General features: G+C 46.2%; 1 protein-coding gene across 2 annotated transcripts in view; it reads right to left on the reverse strand.

The window, feature by feature from the left end:
* LOC145359655 (cell surface hyaluronidase CEMIP2-like) overlaps positions 1–17,918 on the reverse strand; it is a 160,299-nt gene extending 142,381 nt beyond the window's left edge. Inside the window, exons 1-2 of one of the 2 annotated variants that reach the window (XM_080214373.1) lie at positions 17,730–17,913; positions 15,598–15,944 (exon numbers count right to left, since the gene is read on the reverse strand). In XM_080214373.1, coding sequence (XP_080070499.1) covers positions 15,598–15,937 — 340 coding nt within the window. In that variant the 5' untranslated portion in view covers positions 15,938–15,944; positions 17,730–17,913. Of the gene's footprint in view, positions 1–15,597; positions 15,945–17,729 lie in introns of both variants that reach the window. The other variant, XM_080214374.1, reaches the window with a different exon arrangement.
* Between the last annotated feature and the right edge of the window lie 397 nt (positions 17,919–18,315).

Here is an 18,315-nt window from a genome sequence, read left to right on the forward strand (position 1 = left end):
GAGAGAGAGTGTGTGAGAGAAAGAGAGTGTGTGTGTGTGAGAGAAAGAAAAAGCAAGATTGTTTTGATTTGATTTATTGTCACATGTATTAACATAGTGAAAAGTATTGTTTCTTGCGCACTATACAGACAAAACTACCATTCATAGAGAAGGAGAGAGTGCAGAATGTAGTGTTACAGTCATAGCTAGGGTGTAGAGAAAGATCAACTTAATGCAAGGTGGGTCCATTCAAAAGTCTGACAGCAGCAGGGAAGAAGCTGTCCTTCTGTCGGTTGGTACGTGACCCCAGACTTTTGTATCTTTTTCCCGACGGGAGAAGATGGAAGAGAGAATGTCCGGGGTACATAAGAACATAAGAACATGGCTGCTTTTCCAAGGCAGGGGGAAGTGTAGACAGAGTGTGTGTGTGTGTGTGTGTGTGTGTGTGTGTGTGTGTGTGTGTGTGTGTGTGTGTGTGTGTGTGTGTGTGTGTGTGTGTGTGTGTGTGTGTGTGTGTGTGTGTGTGTGTGAAAGAGAAAAAAGTTTTCCATTTTCAATGTAAGAAGGCAAGTTTCCTGCCTGATTGACATACATAAACAGGCATAGTTTACTGGACTCATTAGTGCACTGTGGGTTCATAGTGAGGGTGGTCAATGATAAATGTGCGGTGAGGTTTAGTGGAATTTCCTCTTTATTTTTCTCTCTTCCTTTGAGAAATGTTTAAAGTAAACATTCAGCCCCCTCACTAAACATCTACACCATGTTCCAGAGTCCAGCTCCTTGGATCTATCTGCATTTCCTGGAATCTTCATTCAGGAGGGTGTACAAGGGGCAGACAGTCTGTTTTTTTGTCCATATTACACAATCAACAGAAGCTAAAAGTCCTCCCCCCATCCTCCTTGGCGTTCTCTGAGAGTCACTGCAGGGGCTTGCATTGATTTACTGGCTGAATCTAGGAAACCTTCCAGGATCCAAGGAGCTGGACCCTGGAACATGCTGTAGATGTTAAGTGAGGAGGCCGGATGTTTACTTTGAACATTTCTCCAAGGAAGGGAGAAAAAATAAACGGAAAAGGAGGAAATTCCGGATGAGAGCCAACAATATGGGAGAGAAAGACAATGCATGGATAGGGGAGCATGGGAGGGCAGCATGGTGGCACAGCGGGTAGCACGGCTGCCTTGCAGTGCCAGTGACTCAGATTGGTGCGGGTTTCCTCCGGGTGCTCCAGTTTCTTCGTTAAGTGTATAGGTTAGGTGGATTGGCCGTCTAAATCCTCCCTTTGATTTCCAAGATGTGTTGGTTGATGGGATTAGCGGAGTAAATGTGTAGAGTTACGGGGATAGGGCAGGGGGAAGAGGGTCTGGGTCAGATGCTCCATCAGAGAATCAGTGCAGGTTCAATGGATCAAATAGCTTGCTTCTTCTGCGCTGTAGGGATTCTGCGATATGGGAGAAGATTCAGGAGATGTACAGAGGGGAGAGAGCTGTCTATCATTGAGGAGCAGAGATGCAATGTGGGGGTCAGGTCTTACTGCAACAAAAAATCCAACCAGCTGAGGTTTGGACAGGTTGGAGCCTGCGGAGAATATGGAGATCGTTGCTGCAGTGATGGTAGTAGACAGTAAAAGATGTGCAATTGCCAAGAAGGATTAGTGTTTACAGGATAAGATAAAGAAAAATAAATCAAGAAAGAAAAAGGAATTTTTATTAACTCAGAAATGGAAAATAAACAGCCAATTTACACACAGCTCTCACAAACAACAAATCAGACTTAGTGGCAATAAATAATCAGGATTTAGGAAAATTCCTCAGATCTTTTTCAAAATCAGACTGGAAGACGGCATCTCTGACACTCCCTCAATGGAGGTAAATTCTCTGCTCTCCAATCGCTGGAGAGTTTGAATCCTCTCTCACCAGCGGGTTACTGCCACACAGCCACAGCTGATGGGCTACATCTAACAATCCAAGTTTCAGTAAGAATAAGCAAAGCCACGGTTATTTGGTAACTGACAGTTTTCTGATATTAAATGGGTTGCCCACTGGGATTAAATTTGCACCAAGCATCATTTAAATGTTCTTTGCAAGCTGCTATTATCACAACCAATTACATATCCTCTTAATGTAGGGAGAAAATGTTGGAAATATTCAGCTGATCAAATAGCATCTGTGGAGAGAGAAACAGAGTTCAGGTCGATGACTTTCTGTCGATGATTCCTGAAATGTGATGGTGGGTTTAACTCTCCGCTGGCAGGTTTGAGAGTAGGGCGCATAAAATCCAATTGGGCAGCACGGTAGCACAGTGGGTTAGCACTGCTGCTTCACAGCTCTAGGGTCATGGGTTCGATTCCTGGCTCGGGTCACTGTCTGTGTGGAATTTGCACATTCTCCTTGTGTCTGCACGGGTTTCCTCCAGGTACTCTGGTTTCCTCCCACAGTCCAAAGATGTCAAGGGTTAGGTTGATTGACCACGCTAAGAAATTGCCCCTTAGTGTCCAGGGATGTGTAGGTTAGAGGGATTAGTGGGTATAATATGTAGGGATACGGGGGTAGGGCCTGGATGGGATTGTGTTCGGTGCAGACTTGATGGGCTGAAGGGCCACTTTCTGCACTGTAGGGTTCTATCTAATTTGGCCCATTGCTGGGGAAGCGGAGGGGGGAGCTGGCACAGAGGGTCAATAGAGGCCCCAGTTAAGGGCCGCATCCCATCAAAACTGAGGTTCAGGAGAGACCCATGCAAACATCCAGCATGGCAGCTTCCCCTATGCAGGCTGTTGGGGAGAATACTTCCTAATAGGCATCTGAGTTTACCGCCTGAGGTCAGTTGCCCACCATCTGCAAACCCAGTGGGAACCCTGTGTCACATTTCTCCAGGTATGACTCTATTGCAGGCCAATCAAACACCTACCTGGACAGCACCAGACCTCCCATCATAGTAAGCCCCGGAGTAGGCTGACATCCCCCCAATCAGAGATCACCAGCAGCAGTGGTCACTGCCAGTATTACCATTGGGCCTCCCCCAGGGACCAGTGCTGGGTTGTTGGAGGAGGTAATTATGGGCAATGAGGCATTCGCTGGAATGGGGCAGAGGGTTGCCAGCGAGGTTGGAAGAGGGCTGAAAGCGAGAGCAGAGGGGTGGCTTCCTATGTGTCTCCAGCTCCTGATGCTGGGTCACTCCTTCTGATACAGAGTCCCCGAGAACAAGGGAACTCCTTACCCCCCGTCTCCAGGCAGCAGAATTCCTGGATGGTTAAATACCAAAATGCAAGTCAACTGAAACATCGCCCATTATGGGCCTTAATGAGTTCAATTGGCTGCCTACCTTCATTCTGCTGCTCGCTGATCCACATGGAAACCAGTTCAAACATCAAAACCATCGCTTTAACACTCTAAACATTTGAGGTTTTGGTTTCTGAAATGTGCATCATTACTTCTTGCCGAGGGAGTAGTTAAACAAATGATGAACATAAGAAATAGAAGCAGGACTAAAGCATCTGATCCTTTGGACCTGCTCAGCCATTTGATATGTTCATGGTCAATCTTCCCTCTCAACTCCCACTTAAGGACATAAGAAATAGGAGCAGGAGTAGGCCATCTAGCCCCTCGAGCCTACCCCGCCATTCAATAAGATCATGGCTGATCTGAAAGTGGGTTCAGTTCCACTTATCCCTCTGCTCCCCATAACCCTTAATTCCCTTATTGGTTAAAAATCTATCTATCTGTGAATTAAACACATTTAATAAGGTAGCCTCCACTGCTTCATTGGGCAGAGAATTCCAAAGATTCACTACCCTCTGGGAGAAGAAGTTCCTCCTCAACTCTGTTCTAAATTGACTCCCCCCGTACTTTGAGGCTGTGCCCCCTAGTTCTTGTTTCCACTCTAAGTGGAAATAACCTCGCTGCTTCTACCCTGTCTAGCCCCTTCGCTATCTTATATGTCTCTGTAAGATCTCCCCTCAACCTTCTAAACTCCAATGAGTTCAGGCCCAGTCTACTCAATCTCTCCTCATAAGCCAACCCCCTCATCTCCGGAATCAACCTGGTGAATCTTCTCTGTACTCTCTCCAAAGCCAATATATCCTTTCTTAACTAAGGGGACCAAAATTGTACACAGTACTCTAGGTGCATCCTCACCAGTGCCCTGTACAGTTGCAGCAAGACCTCCCTGCTTTTATATTCTATCCCCCTCGCTATAAAGGCCAACATTCCATTCGCCTTCTTGATCAAGTGTGAGGTTATCCACTTTGGTAGGAATAATAGTAGGAAGGACTACTACGTACAGGGCGAAAACCTGCAGCACGCTACGGTGCAGAGGGACCTGGGGGTCCTTGTGCATGAGTAGCAAAAACCCAGCCTACAGGTGCAGCAGGTGGTCAGGAAGGCGAATGGGATGCTGGCCTTCATAGCGAGGGGGATTGAATATAAAAGTAGGGAGGTCTTGCTGCAACTGTACAGGGCACTGGTGAGGCCGCAGCTGGAGTACTGTGTGCAGTTTTGGTCGCCGCACTTGCGCAAGGATATTTTGGCCTTGGACGGAGTGCAGAGGAGGTTCACTAGGCTGATACCGGAGTTGAGGGGCTTGAGCTATGAAGAGAGGCTGAATAGACTGGGCTTGTACTCGTTAGAGTTTAGAAGGCTGAGGGGGGATCTTATTGAGACGTATAAGATGATGAAAGGGATGGATAGGGTAGAGGTGGAGAGGTTCTTCCCGCTCAGAAAGGACAGCAGGACTAGAGGGCACAGCCTCAAGATAAGGGGGGGGCAGTTTAGAACAGAGTTGAGGAGGAACTTCTTCACTCAAAGGGTGGTGAATCTCTGGAATTCTCTGCCTGTTGATGTGGTGGAGGCTACCTCGCTAAATATATTTAAGACGCGGGTAGATAGGTTTTTGGTAGGCAAGGGGATTAAGGGTTATGGGGAGAAAGCGGGAAAGTGGAACTGAGCCACGACAGATCAGCCATGATCTTATTGAATGGCAGGGCAGGCTCGAAGGGCTAGATGGCCTACTCCTGCTCCTATTTCTTATGTTCTTATGTTTTATCACCTGCTGCACCTGCAGACTGGGTTTTTGTGATTCATGCACAAGGACCCCCAGGTCCCTCTGCACCGTAGCATGTTGTAATTTTTCACCGTTTAAATAATAGCCCATTTTACTATTATTCCTTCCAAAGTGGATAACCTCTCACTTACCAACATTATACTCCATCTGCCAGATCCTTGCCCACTCACTCAGCCTATCCAAATCTCTCTGCAGACTCTCTGTGTCCTCCACGCAATTCGCTTTCCCGCTCATCTTTGTGTCATCCGCAAACTTTGTTACCTACACTCGGTCCCCTCCTCCAGACCGTCTATGTAAACGGTAAATAGTTGGGGCCCCAACACCGATCCCTGCGGCACTCCACCAGTCACTGATTGCCACTTTCCCACCCATCCTCCCCCAACTCCCCTTCCCACCCCACCCATCCTATTATTACTACAAAAGTGAATGATCCTCACACTTCCCTGCATTATACTCCATCTGTCACTATTCTGTCTTTATATCCTTGCAGCTTCTTTGTATCCTCGTCCCAGTTTACATTCCCACCTAATCCACTTCAGTGAAGAGCTGATAGCCCAGCTTGTCCTCACTCTCTGCAATTTATGCTTTTTCATGCCTCTACTGCATTGTTAATGAAATCTGGGCAGTGGTCATTGTGTGATATCAAAGAGCAAAGGACAGTACAGCACAGGAATAGTCCTTTGACCCTCCAAGCCCACACCGATCATGATGCCCTAACTAAACTAAAACCGTATGTATTTACAGAGCGTGTATCCTTCCATTCCCATCTTACTCATGTATTTGTCTGGATACCCCTTAAATGTCGCTATTGTACCTGCTCCCACCACCTCCCTGGGGCAGCGCGTTCCAGACATTCACCACCCTCTGTGTAAGAAAACTTGCCTCGCACATCTCCTCTAAACTTTCCCCCACGCACCTTAAACCTCTATACCCCTCGTACTTAACTTTTCTACCCTGGGCAAGAGTACCTGACTATCCACTCTGTCCGTGCCACTCACAATCTTGTAAAGCAATGCCATGACAACAGTTTCATGTCATGAGTCATAGAGTAATAGAGTCAAAGAGCTGTTACAGCACAGATGGAGACCATTCAGCCCACTGAGTCAATGCTGGCTCGCTGTAGTACAGTCCAGTCAGTTCCATGCTCTAAGCCCATAACTCAGCAAGTTTATTCCCCTCCAGCGCCTATCCAACTTCCTTTTGAAATCACTAATCCATCACCTTCATAGCAGTGGGTTCCAGGGTATTAGCACTCAGTGTACAGCTCCTTCCTCTCGTGCCCCTGTTAGTTCTTGTCCATTTATCATCAGCCAATGGGAACAGCTTTTCTTTGTCACCCTTACCCAAACTTGTCATAAACGTGTCTACTTCAATAAAAACTCATCTCAATCTCCTTCGCTTCCAGGAGAACTTCTCCAGCCCAGTCTAAACTCCCCACATCCCCGGAATCATTCTGGTAAATCTCCCTCTGCACTTCTCAAGGATCCTCATATCCTTCCTCAAGTGTGGGGGCCAGAACGGGATGCAGTACTTTAGTTGTGACCAGACCAGAGTATTATAAAGATTCAGTTTAACTTCCCGGTTCTTTGTATTTAATACCTCAATTTCTGGAGCCCGAGATCCATCCCAGGGCCTTCACTAACTTGTCTCTCACTGCGTCCTACTATCTTCTAATATCCATCCACATGAACCTCCAGGTCCGTCTATCCCCACACATTCTTTTGAACTGTTCTATGAAGTCTATACAGCCTTGCTCTATTCTGCCAAAATGTATCAACTCTCAGTTCTCTTCATTAAATCCCATCTCTGTCAATTCCACTAGCTTGTCCATGTCTTGTCCCAGACAATTGGTATCATTCTCCTTGTTTCCGTACCTTCAATTGTGATATCGCCGGCAATATTTAAAGTTTTACTCCATATCGTAATATCCAAGTTATTTATATAAAAACACACAGTGGCTCCACCACTGAATCCCAGGGTTGCCACTGCCTCTCATCCACCCAGTCTAAACAAATAACCATTTACTACAACTCACTATTCACTGAACTTATTTTATCTAAATTGATACTCACCATCTTATTTAATAAGCTCTGAAAGATGTGCAGGTTAGGGTGCATTGGTCATGCTAAATTCTCCCTCAGTGTACCCAAACTGACATCAGAGTGTGGTGACTAGGGGATTTTTACAGTAACTTCACTGCAGTGTTAATGTAAGCCTACTTGCCACACTAATAGATAAACCCCCAACTTTTAAATTTTGTTAACATTCTTTTCGGTGATATTGTATCAAACACTTAAAGTCCATATGAACAACATCAATCACAGTTCCTTCATCAAAAATTCAACTTACTTATTCAAGCATGATCAAATCCACGCTGACTCTCCTTACTTCACCAAGTGCTGGTGTATTTTTTTCCCCGATTATTGTTCCTACCCATCAATGATGCTAAAATAGCCTTCCTACACCCACTAGGAATGTCCCTCCCCACTTTCTTCGACAAGGACATCATAAATGCCACTGACCAATTAGTGGCAGACAATTAATGATTTCAAAAGAATCATAGAACCCTGTGGTGCAGAAAGAGGCCCTTCGGCCCATCGAGTCTGCACCGAACACAATCCCACCCAGGCCCGACCCCCATATCATACCCACTAATCCCACTAACCTACGCATCCCTGGACACTAAGGGACAATTTCTTAGCACGGCCAATCAACCTAACCCGCACATCTTTGGACTGTGGGAGGAAACCGGAGGAAACCCACGCAGACACGAGGAGAACGTGCAAACTCCACACAGACAGAGACCCGAGCCGGGAATCGAACCCGGGTTCCTGGAGCTGTGAAGCAGCAGTGCTAACCACTGTGCTACCGTGCCGCCCACGGACACTGTCTTTGACACATCCCCATTTCCAGAGAAGTTTGGAAGATTATAGAAAGCTATTCCTTTCCTTCCCCCCGTCTTCCTTTAGCAATGTGGGATGCAAGCCATCTGGACCAGGAGATTTATCCACCCCAAGACGAGTCAAACTTTCCTCTCAATTTTCATCCCATTCATTATCAAAATCATCTCCCCTTCTAACAAACGTTGTCACAGCATCCTCTATCATAATAAACACCAACATATAGGATTCATTTAAATATTCTAACCTTGCCCTGTAAGCATATATCACCTTCTTTATGCTAATAGGCCCCACTCTGTCACTTAATACCTGCTCACCATCTCCAGGGCCAATTGAATGCTCTCATTTTAGCCTTGGTGCCAAAATGGACAAAAGAATGAATGCAAGAGGGGAGGTGAGACTGACTGTCTTTGCTATCAAGGCAGCATTTGACTGAGTGGAACTGAAATCGATGGGAAACCAGGGGAAAGCTCGCCGTCACATCATACCTGGCACAAAGAAAGAGTGTTGTGGTGATTGGAGGTCAATCATCTCACCTCAGGGTCAGTGTCCTGGGCCCAACTGTCTTCAGCTGCTTCATCAATGACCTTTCCATCATCAGACCAGAGGTGAGGGTGTTTGGCGATGATTACACTGCAGTAATTCAGCAAAATGCCCCCTCACCAACACCCTTTATTATGCAGCAAAGGAAAGGACCCCAGCCGCAGCTTGCAGTCAGGAAGTCCTCACCTCGGAGCCTATGATAATGGTGCGGCTGGAGCCACAGGTTTAAAACCTCCCCCCCCCGCCTTCCGCTTCCCATTGGGCCCATGGGGAGGTCAATCGAAGATTCCCTGTGACCATCGTAACGTACATAACGTTCCCTCGTTACTCAGAGGGTAGTAAGGGCGTGGAATGCCCTGCCTGCAGCAGTTGTGGACTCGCCAACTTTAAGGGCATTCAAATGGTCAGTGGATAGGCATATGGATAACACTGGAATAGTTTAGGTTAGAGGGTCATTAGATTGGTTCCACTGGTCAGGGCAACATCGAGGGCCGAAGGGCCTGTACTGCGCTGTAATGTTCTATTGGCAGGGTCTCAGGTACTGAAGGGGTCCATGTCCCTGAGCAATGTAAGAAGTCTCACAACACCAGGTTAAAGTCCAACAGGTTTATTTGATCGTAAACCCACAAGCTTTCGGTGTTTGCCCCTTTGTCAGGTGAATGGAGAGTTCTGGTCTCTGACAGAGCATATAACAGCACACACAGTTTACAGAATACTGATTAGAATGCAAGTCTTTACAGCTAACTTGCTATTCAAGTCTTAAAGATGCAGACAATGTGAGTGGAGAGAGCATTCGGTTAAAGAGATGTGTATTGTCTCCAGATAGGACAGTGAGTGAGGTTTTGCAAACCCAGGCAAGTCACGGGGGTTACAGATAGTGCAACATGAACCCAAGATCCCTGTTGAGACCGTCCTCATGTGTGCGGAACTCAGCTATCAGTCTCTGCTCAGCGACTCTGCGCTGTCGTGTGTCGTGAAGGCCGCCTTGGAGAACGCTTACCCGAAGATCAGAGGCCGAATGCCCGTGACTGCTGAGGTGTCACTTTAACCTGGTGTTGTGAGACTTCTTACTGTGTTTACCCCAGTCCAACACCGGCATCTCCACATCGTCCCTGAGCAATGTCCAGGCACGAGCTGATAAATGGCACATTCCACTTGCAGCACACAGATGCCAGGTAACAGCATTCAATGGCAGTACCAGCACTGTCTAGCAAAATCCTGGGAGTACCATTGACCCAACACTGGCCACATAAATACTGTGTCCACCATATTGTGGAAAGAAAGTAAATGACTCACCTCCTGATGCCCCAGAGCCTGTCCACCACCTACAAGGCACAAGTCAGGAGTGTGATGGAATACTCTCCACTTGTTCTGATGCACGCAACTCCAACAACACTCAAGAAACTCAACGTTCAGGATATTGCAGTCAGCTCATTGGCACTCTATTCGCCATCTTAAACATTCACTCCCTCTAATGCTAATGCAGTGCACCATCTACAAGATGCACTGCAGCGACTCACCAAGGCTCCTTCACCAGCACCTTCCAAACCCGTGCCATGTAGAAGGAGAAGAGCAGCAGATACCCGGAAACATCACCACCTGGAAGTTCCCCTCCGAGCCACTCACCATCCTATTTGGAAATATATCGCTGTTCCTTCACTGTCGCTGGGTTCTCCCTTCTCAAAAGCACTGAGGGTGTAAATGAACTGGATGGACTGCATCTGGTGCACACTAGCTCCACACTAGTGTACCCTAACTTCTCTCCCCAATATCCTGCCTCTGATTCTAAAGATATATCCCTTGTCCCAGATTCTCCCATAAATCCTAAGAGCCTCAATCAAATCTAGGAGATTTATAGAATCATACAATCCTTCCTGGACAGAAGGAGGCCATTCGGCCCATCAAGCCTGCATCGACAACAATCCCACCCAGACCCTATCACTGTAACGCTGTACATTTACCCTGCTAATCCCCCTGATACTAAGGGACAATTTAGCATGGCCAATCCGCCTAACCCACACATCTTTGGAATGTGGCAGGAAACTGCAGCATCTGGAGGAAACCCACGCAGACACGGGGAGATCTTACAAACTTCACACAGGCACTCACCGGAGGCCGGAACTGAGCCCGGGTCCCTGGCACTGTGAGGCAGCAGTGCTGACCACTGTGCTACTGTGCTGTCTCTATGCTTCTTATTCTGGGGAATATTAGCCTGATTTATGGACTGTCTCCTCACATGTCAATCCCTGCAGCCCTGACAGGTTTGGGTGAGTTTATGTTGCAATCTGTCCAACACATAAGAACATAAGAAATAGGAGCAGGAGTAGGCCATCTAGCCCTTCGAGCCTGCCCCGCCATTCAATAAGATCATGGCTGATCTGATAGTGGATCAGTTCCACTTTCCCGCTTTCTCCCCGTAACCCTTAATTCCCTTGCCTACCAAAAACCTATCTACTCGTGACTTAAATATATTTAGCGAGGCAGCCTCCACCACTTCAATGGGCAGAGAATTCCAGAGATTCACCACCCTTTGAGTGAAGAAGTTCCTCCTCAACTCTGATCTAAACTGCACCCCACCCTTATCTTGAGGCTGTGCCCTCTAGTCCTGCTATCCTTTCTAAGCGGGAAGAATCTCTCTACCTCTACCCTATCCATCCCCTTCATTATCTTATACGTCTCTATAAGATCCCCCCTCATCCTTCTAAACTCCAACGAGTACAGACCCAGTCTATTTAGTCTCTCTTCATAGTCCAACCCCCTCATCCAGGTATCAGCCTAGTGAACCTCCTCTGCACTCCCTCCAAGGCCAAAATGTCCTTGTGCAAGTGCAGTGACCAAAACTGCACACAGTACTCCAGCTGCGGCCTCACCAGTGCCCTGTACAGTTGCAGCAAGACCTCCCTGCTTTTATATTCTATCCCCCTCGCTATAAAGGCCAGCATTCCATTCGCCTTCCTGATCACCTGCTGCACCTGCAGACTGGGTTTTTGCGACTCATGCACAAGGACCCCCAGGTTCCTCTGCACCGTAGCATGCTGCAGCTTTTCGCCCTTTAAATAGTAATCCCTCCTACTATTATTCCTGCCAAAGTGGATAACCTCACACTTGCTAACATTGTACTCCATCTGCCAGGTCTTCGCCCAGTCGCTCAGCCTATCCAGATCCCTCTGCAGACTTTCCACACCCTCCGCACAATTTGCTTTTCCACTCATCTTTGTGTCATCAGCAAATTTCGTCACCCTACACTCAGCCCCCTCCTCCAGATCATCTATATAAATGGTAAATAGCTGAGGCCCCAGCACCGATCCCTGCAGCACTCCACTAGTCATCAACCGCCAATCAGAATAGCACCCACTGATACCAACTCTCTGCCTCCTATTAGACAACCAATCCTCTATCCACGCTAACACCTTACCCCCAACTCCATGCACCCTAACATTCTGAAGCAACCTTTTGTGTGGCACCTTATCAAACCCTTCTGAAAATCGAGGAACATCACATCCACCAGTTCCCCTCTGTCTACCGCACTAGTCACATCCTCATAGAATTCCAATAAATTTGTCAAACACGACTTCCCCTTAACGAATCCATGCTGCGTCTGGCCTATCAAACCATTCTTTTCTAGGTGCCTCGCTATTTCTTCTTTGATGACGGATTCCAGCATTTTTCCAACTACAGACATTAAACTAACCGGCCTATAATTCCCTGCCTTTTGCCTGCTACCTTTTTTAAACAATGGCATAACATTAGCCGTTTTCCAATCTTCCGGCACTTCCCCGGAATCCAGCGAAGTTTGGTAAATAATCACTGAGGCATCTACTATCACCTCTGCCATTTCCTTCAGAACCCTGGGATGCATTCCATCTGGTCCTGGGGACTTGTCCACCATCAGTCCTGCTAGTCGATCAAGCACTACCTCTCTCGTGACAGTAATCGCATTCAGGCCCTCAATTCCTACCATCCTTCTATCTTTAATATCTGGCAAACCATTCGTGTCCTTCTCCAATATATCCTTTCCAAGTTATAGTGCTCAGGACTTTACCCAGTAACTCGGATGTGATCTAACCAGGGCTTTGTATAGTTACAACAAAGCTTCCCCGCCGTTACACTCCAGCCTTCTAGTTATAAAGGATAATATTCCATTTGCCTTTTTTGATTGTACTTTGTATCTATCGTTAATGAGCCACACACGTGGACTGCCAAGTCTCCATGGACCTCCACGATTCCTATCTGGTCACCATTTTAAAAAGTATTCAGGTCAATCACTCTTTAAAGCTAAATGGGTGACCTCCTGTCGAGATCCATCTGCCATGGTTTTCCCTGCTCTTGTAATCTATCAATGTCTCTTTGGTATTTTTATGCTCCTATCTCACTTCTTACTTCACCACCAATCTCTCGTCATTAGCAAACTTGGAAATATGGGGGTCTCTATTGTGTTAATGAAGTTATTAATAAACAGAGAGAATGGCTGAGGTCCCCAGAACAGATTTCGGTGCTTCATCATTAATCACTTCATTCCAAGACAAGTACTTACCCATTGGAAGAATCGTCATCGACCCAAAAGGTTGACTTTGGTTCCTCCGTGGAGACTGCTCAACCTTCCCAGCATTTTTATTTCTGGTGCATACCCATTGACCCTGCTCCCTGCTTTCTGCCGACTAACCAGCTCAATAGCACGCTTTGAATTCCAGGAGTTTTAATTTTAACTCACAGTCCCCGGCACGGTGGCACAGTGGTTAGCACTGCTGCCTCACAGTGCCAGGGACCAAGGTTCGATTCCTGACTCGGGTGATTACCTGTGTGAACTTTGCGCATTCTTCCCGTGTTTGCGTGGGTTTTCTCCGGGTGCTCCGGTTTCCTCCCACACTCGAAAGACGTGCAGGTTTGGTGGATTGGCCAAGACAAATTGCCCCATAGTGTCAGGGGGACTAGCTAGGGTAAGTGCATGGGGTTACAGGGATAGGACCTGGGTGGGATTATGATCAGTGAAGACTTGATGGGCCAAATGGCCTCCTTCTGCACTATGGGATTCTATAATTCTATCGATTCTATAATTATGTGGAATCTTATGCCTTCTTCAAATTCATATAAGCAGCACCCATGGGCGTTCCGAGGCAGCACCCATGGGTGTTCCAAGGCAGCACCCACGGGCATTCCGAGGCAGCACCCATGAGCGTTCCGAGGCAGCACCCATGGGCATTCCGAAGCACAAAAATCTGTTCTGGGGACCTCAGCCATTCTCTTTGTTTATTAACAACTTCATTAACACAATAGAGACCCCCATATTTCCAAGTTTGCTAATGACGAAAGATTGGTGGTGAAGTAAGAAGTGAGATAGGAGCATAAAAATACCAAAGAGACATAACCTCTACTAGATTATCTATTTCCTCAAAAAAATCAAATTTGGTTCAATCCACATTGCTGGCTCTCTCTCAACAGCGAAAACTTCTCTAATGCTCAGTCGCTATCTCCTGCATTGTAGATTCCAGTAACTCCCCCACGTCCTGTTAGGCTAGCAGGTCTAGAATTTCCTATTTTCTCTCTATCACTTTTCTTAATTAATGGAATATATATAATGTACATTTTTAATTTTCCAATCCAAAGGAACAATTCCTGAATGGAAAGCTTTGCAATTTTTCTCCTTATTTCCTTTCCACCTTGAGATGGATGCCCTCAGTTCCTAGAGATCTGCCGGTATTCAGTGCCATTAGTTTTCTTGTAACTTTCTCACTTACTTTAACTTCAGTGAGTTCTGGGTTCTTTGTGAGCTTCCCTGGAATGTCAGATGTCACATCCTCCTCCCCCACTGTGAAGCTTAAATAAATCTGTATTCCCTTGCGCAATACTACCCATATCTATTTCTGAAGAAGCGTCAAACATTTATTCTGATTCTCTCTCCACAGATGCTGCCAGACCTGGTGAATCTTTCCAGCACTTTGTTTTTATTTCAGATCTACGACATCTGTAGTATTTTGCTTTAATCTGCTTTTAAAGAGTCTACATCAGCCTTGACAACTTTTATTCTCCTTTGCTATTCTTTACCTCTCTCCTGGATCTACACTATTCTTTTGCATTTTCTTCCCTTTAGTTTAAATTTAAATTTATTTATCAGTGTCACAAGTCGGCTTACATTAACACTGCAATGAAGTTACTGTGAAAATCCCCTAGTCGCCACAATCTGGTACCTGTTCGGGTATAAGTGAGGGAGAATTTAGCATGGTCAGTGCTAAACCAGCACTAGGAAACACACGCACACATGTTACCTCCCTCTTTCAGGGCAAAACAAATAAATTAACTCAAATTAACTCAGGGGCAAAATAAAAAGGACATCTCCCCAAAAGGAGAGGGAACAGCCCAAACAGAACCAAAGTGCAAAGGAAACTTGAAACATTAAATTATAATGTGATTATTGGGGTCTATATCCCAGCCGCTGCGGTGCCCAACAGGTTGGGAAGGCTTCAACTGTGCCCATGGAGATTGCATGCTCCCTTTCCAGGGACACCTGGCCACAAATGTAGAGGGACAGACAGTGAGGGTGGATGACCCCGTCGATCGCCTGCTGCCTGGACCTGTTAATGGTGCGTTTCGCCAGGCTCAGGAGCAGGTTCACCAGAAGGTCGCCATCCTGACCCGCCCCTCTCCGCACCAAGTGTCCGTAGATCAGGAGCGCGGGACTAAAGTGCAAACAAAACATCAATAAAAGGTTCTTCCGGAAAACAAAAAGGGAATGCAGCCTAAGACACAAAACATGGACATGGTCCATGGTCTCCACAAAGCCACAGAAGGGGACAAGCTTGGAGCTCATGAGTCTATATAACTTATAGGCTCACAGGCTCTTACAAGTGTGGAAGGAGCTTCCACACTTATAGAGTGTGGAACTGCTGTGTGCAACACCCTCTCCATCCCAGGTCCCCAAGATAATTGGGGAAGATCCCTCCGGAGGAACCTCCACAGGGGATCTCCACCGCCTGGTGATAACAAGACCCGCCAAGGTGTATCCGGGCAACAGGCGAGGAATGTTATCTCTCAACTCTTTTGTCGAGACTGGCTCTGCAGGTTAGGTAATCTATCTTTCCATTTCACTGGGCATTGCTCCATCTGGAGTGTTTGACTGGCTTACCTTTAGAACTTGTCCCGTGTGATAACGGAATGTCGGCATCCCCATGCAGTAAACCTGGTATAACTAAAAGAATCGCTGCGAAAAACAGCAGGTGACTTGCGAAGACTTTAGTTGTCCCTGGGCCACCAAACACTTCCTTCCGTTTCTCTACAAAGTTGTCTTGAGGTGTAAGATGCCTCGGCGTCACCAGCAGTGCAGGCCAGTTGTTTGGAAGAAATAAGTGCTTTTGTAAAGAAAATGATAAGTGAGGGGTCCCAGACTGTCGGGATTGTGAAAAACTTTCCGCTGAGCAAATGTCTTTGGTAGTAGATTGAGATTTGAGTTTCTCCTCAGTCTGCATTTCCAACCTGTAAGTGAGACCAGAGAGTCAGAGTTAACATTTGCAAACTGAAGTCTAAAATCTACAACATAAAGATAACTGCAGCAGTGGCTATTGGTAATTAGTATTGTTTGAGTTATAAGGAGAGGCTGGACAGACTAGGACTTTTTTCCCTGCAGAATAGGAAGCTTAGAGATGATCTTATAGAGGTCCACAAAATAATGAAGGGCATAGATCAGCTAGATAGTCAATATCTTTTCCCAAAGGTAGGGGAGTCTAAAACTAGAGGGTATAGATTTAAGGTGAGAGGGGAGAGATACAAAAGGGTCCAGAGGGGCAATTGTTTTCACAGAGGATGATGACTGTCTGGAACAAGCTGCTAAAGGTAGCAGTAGAGGCAGGTACAATTTTGTCTTTTGAAAAGCATTTAGACAGTTACATGGATAAGATGGGTACTGAGGGATATGGGCCAAATGTGGGCAATTGGGAATAGCGTAGTGATAAATAAGGGCGGCATGGACAAGTTGCGCCAAAGGCCCTGTTTCCATGCTGTAACCCTGTATGACTCAATAAGGCTGGACCAGAACCCCTGGGAGTGTGCTGATTGCTATGGTGAGGACTCTCTCTTGAGACATGACCAGTGGGATGGTCTGCAGCCTGGAATTTATCTGCATTCCTGTTGCCAAACTCCTGGGAGCCTCCTCCCATTTCCCAGATTTTCCATGTTTCCCTCGCTCACCCCTATTCCGCTGAAACATTCCCTGGAGCATTCTTCCCTTGACACATTAATCCTATGATCCCCACACTACCGTCAACCAATCATTACATCTGCCCTCCACCTTTTCATAGTCTTTTTTCTCTCTCTGTTCCCCTGCACCTGTTTTTTTTTTAAAGCATTTTAACTTCTCCCGGCTGGGACTAAGAATCAGCGACCAGGAAGGTTTTGGGTGGCAGTGCCCACCCCACCCAGGCAGGCTGTATGACATGCCGAGTGCTCTTAACACACTGAAGTCTCTCTCACATTCTGTGTCTGATTAACAAGAGCAAAACGTGAAAAGGTGAACTTTACAATTAGAAAATGCAGAGAGGGAGAAAAAAAAGATACAACTTTATCTGAATAATTCAGGAAAAGGCAAACAGTGGAGGTTGAAATATTTGTAATTTCTTCATACAGATTTTGTGCGGTAAATACTGAGTGCAGTGTTGATACTCTCTGGAATCCTTTAGTCACTGGTGAAGGGGGTGATGGAGTGGACTTTTTAAATAGGTGTTCTCTGCTGCAGGCTGTGCGCTCCTGCTCCTTCTCTGTCATGTCCAGTCCCCGCTATGTAACTGCAATCTTTTTGCTGCCCATTTGCATACACAGGCAGCCATTAATCATTATTGGACTGGGGGTTTCCGCACTCTTTCATTCAATAAGCTAGCTCAAGAAACCACAAAAGGCGATTACATCAGCTCTCCTCCAAATTTTAAACAACAAAAAAAAAGTCAGACCAGTTAACAGGAGAAGGAATAGCATTGCAAATGAAATACAACAGCCCAAATAAACACCGTGGCCAATTATTTTTTTAAAAAATCATTAAATTGCTGCCTTGTATGAAACTTAATCTGGTTTACCGGGGGGGGTAGAACCAATTTATTTTATATATACAAACACACACGCTGACTTTCTCTCAATGTCTCCCCTTGGCCGGGTTGTGAGTGAATCACTTCTGTTAAGGAAGGACTTTCATTTAGCCAGTTATTTCAGGATGAAAAGTTAAAACAAAAAGAGACAAGGTCTGGTTTACAAACACCTCCAGCTGTCACCTACCTTGCTCACCGCAGTCAGAAGTCACTGCTGAGTATTTCTGGTGTGTGGGATTTTATTTTTAAATATCCAGACTGAGAAGAAAAGCATGGAAGTTTTCCAGCCAGCTGCACACACACCACCACAAGCTGCAGAAAATTACTCTGTAATATCCCAAAGAACCATCTCCAAATCCAGCCAGCTCCTGCAAATGATCTGATCAAACTAGTCTAAGTCATCAGCGGAAATGAAGCTGTATTTGTTCCCTTTTGGCAATGTTTTTTTTTTAATTTGTTTTGATGGGGGTTTTCTCTCGCTACCCCCCCCCCCACATCCCAAGGAAGCCTGCTCTCTGGGATTTCTCGGGAAGATTATATTCTCTTAAATTTTGCTCAGAGGGTGGGGGCCGCCACTTACGAGGTTATTCCCGATGCAAAAAGTGGGAGAGTTTCACTCGGTTGAAGTCACTGACCGGCTTCATACACAAACAGGGACCAGATTCCTCCCACAATAAACAGACCGAGTGTAAACCCCCAGAGCCCTGGATGACTGTCAAACACTCATAAAAGTGCAACGAGGCTGAAAGCTGGTTTATTTCCGCTCTATTTTC

The sequence above is a fragment of the Carcharhinus amblyrhynchos genome, chromosome 28 (assembly GCF_965287045.1).
Source record: "Carcharhinus amblyrhynchos chromosome 28, sCarAmb.v2.hapA, whole genome shotgun sequence".
Classification (NCBI taxonomy): Eukaryota; Metazoa; Chordata; class Chondrichthyes; order Carcharhiniformes; family Carcharhinidae; genus Carcharhinus; species Carcharhinus amblyrhynchos.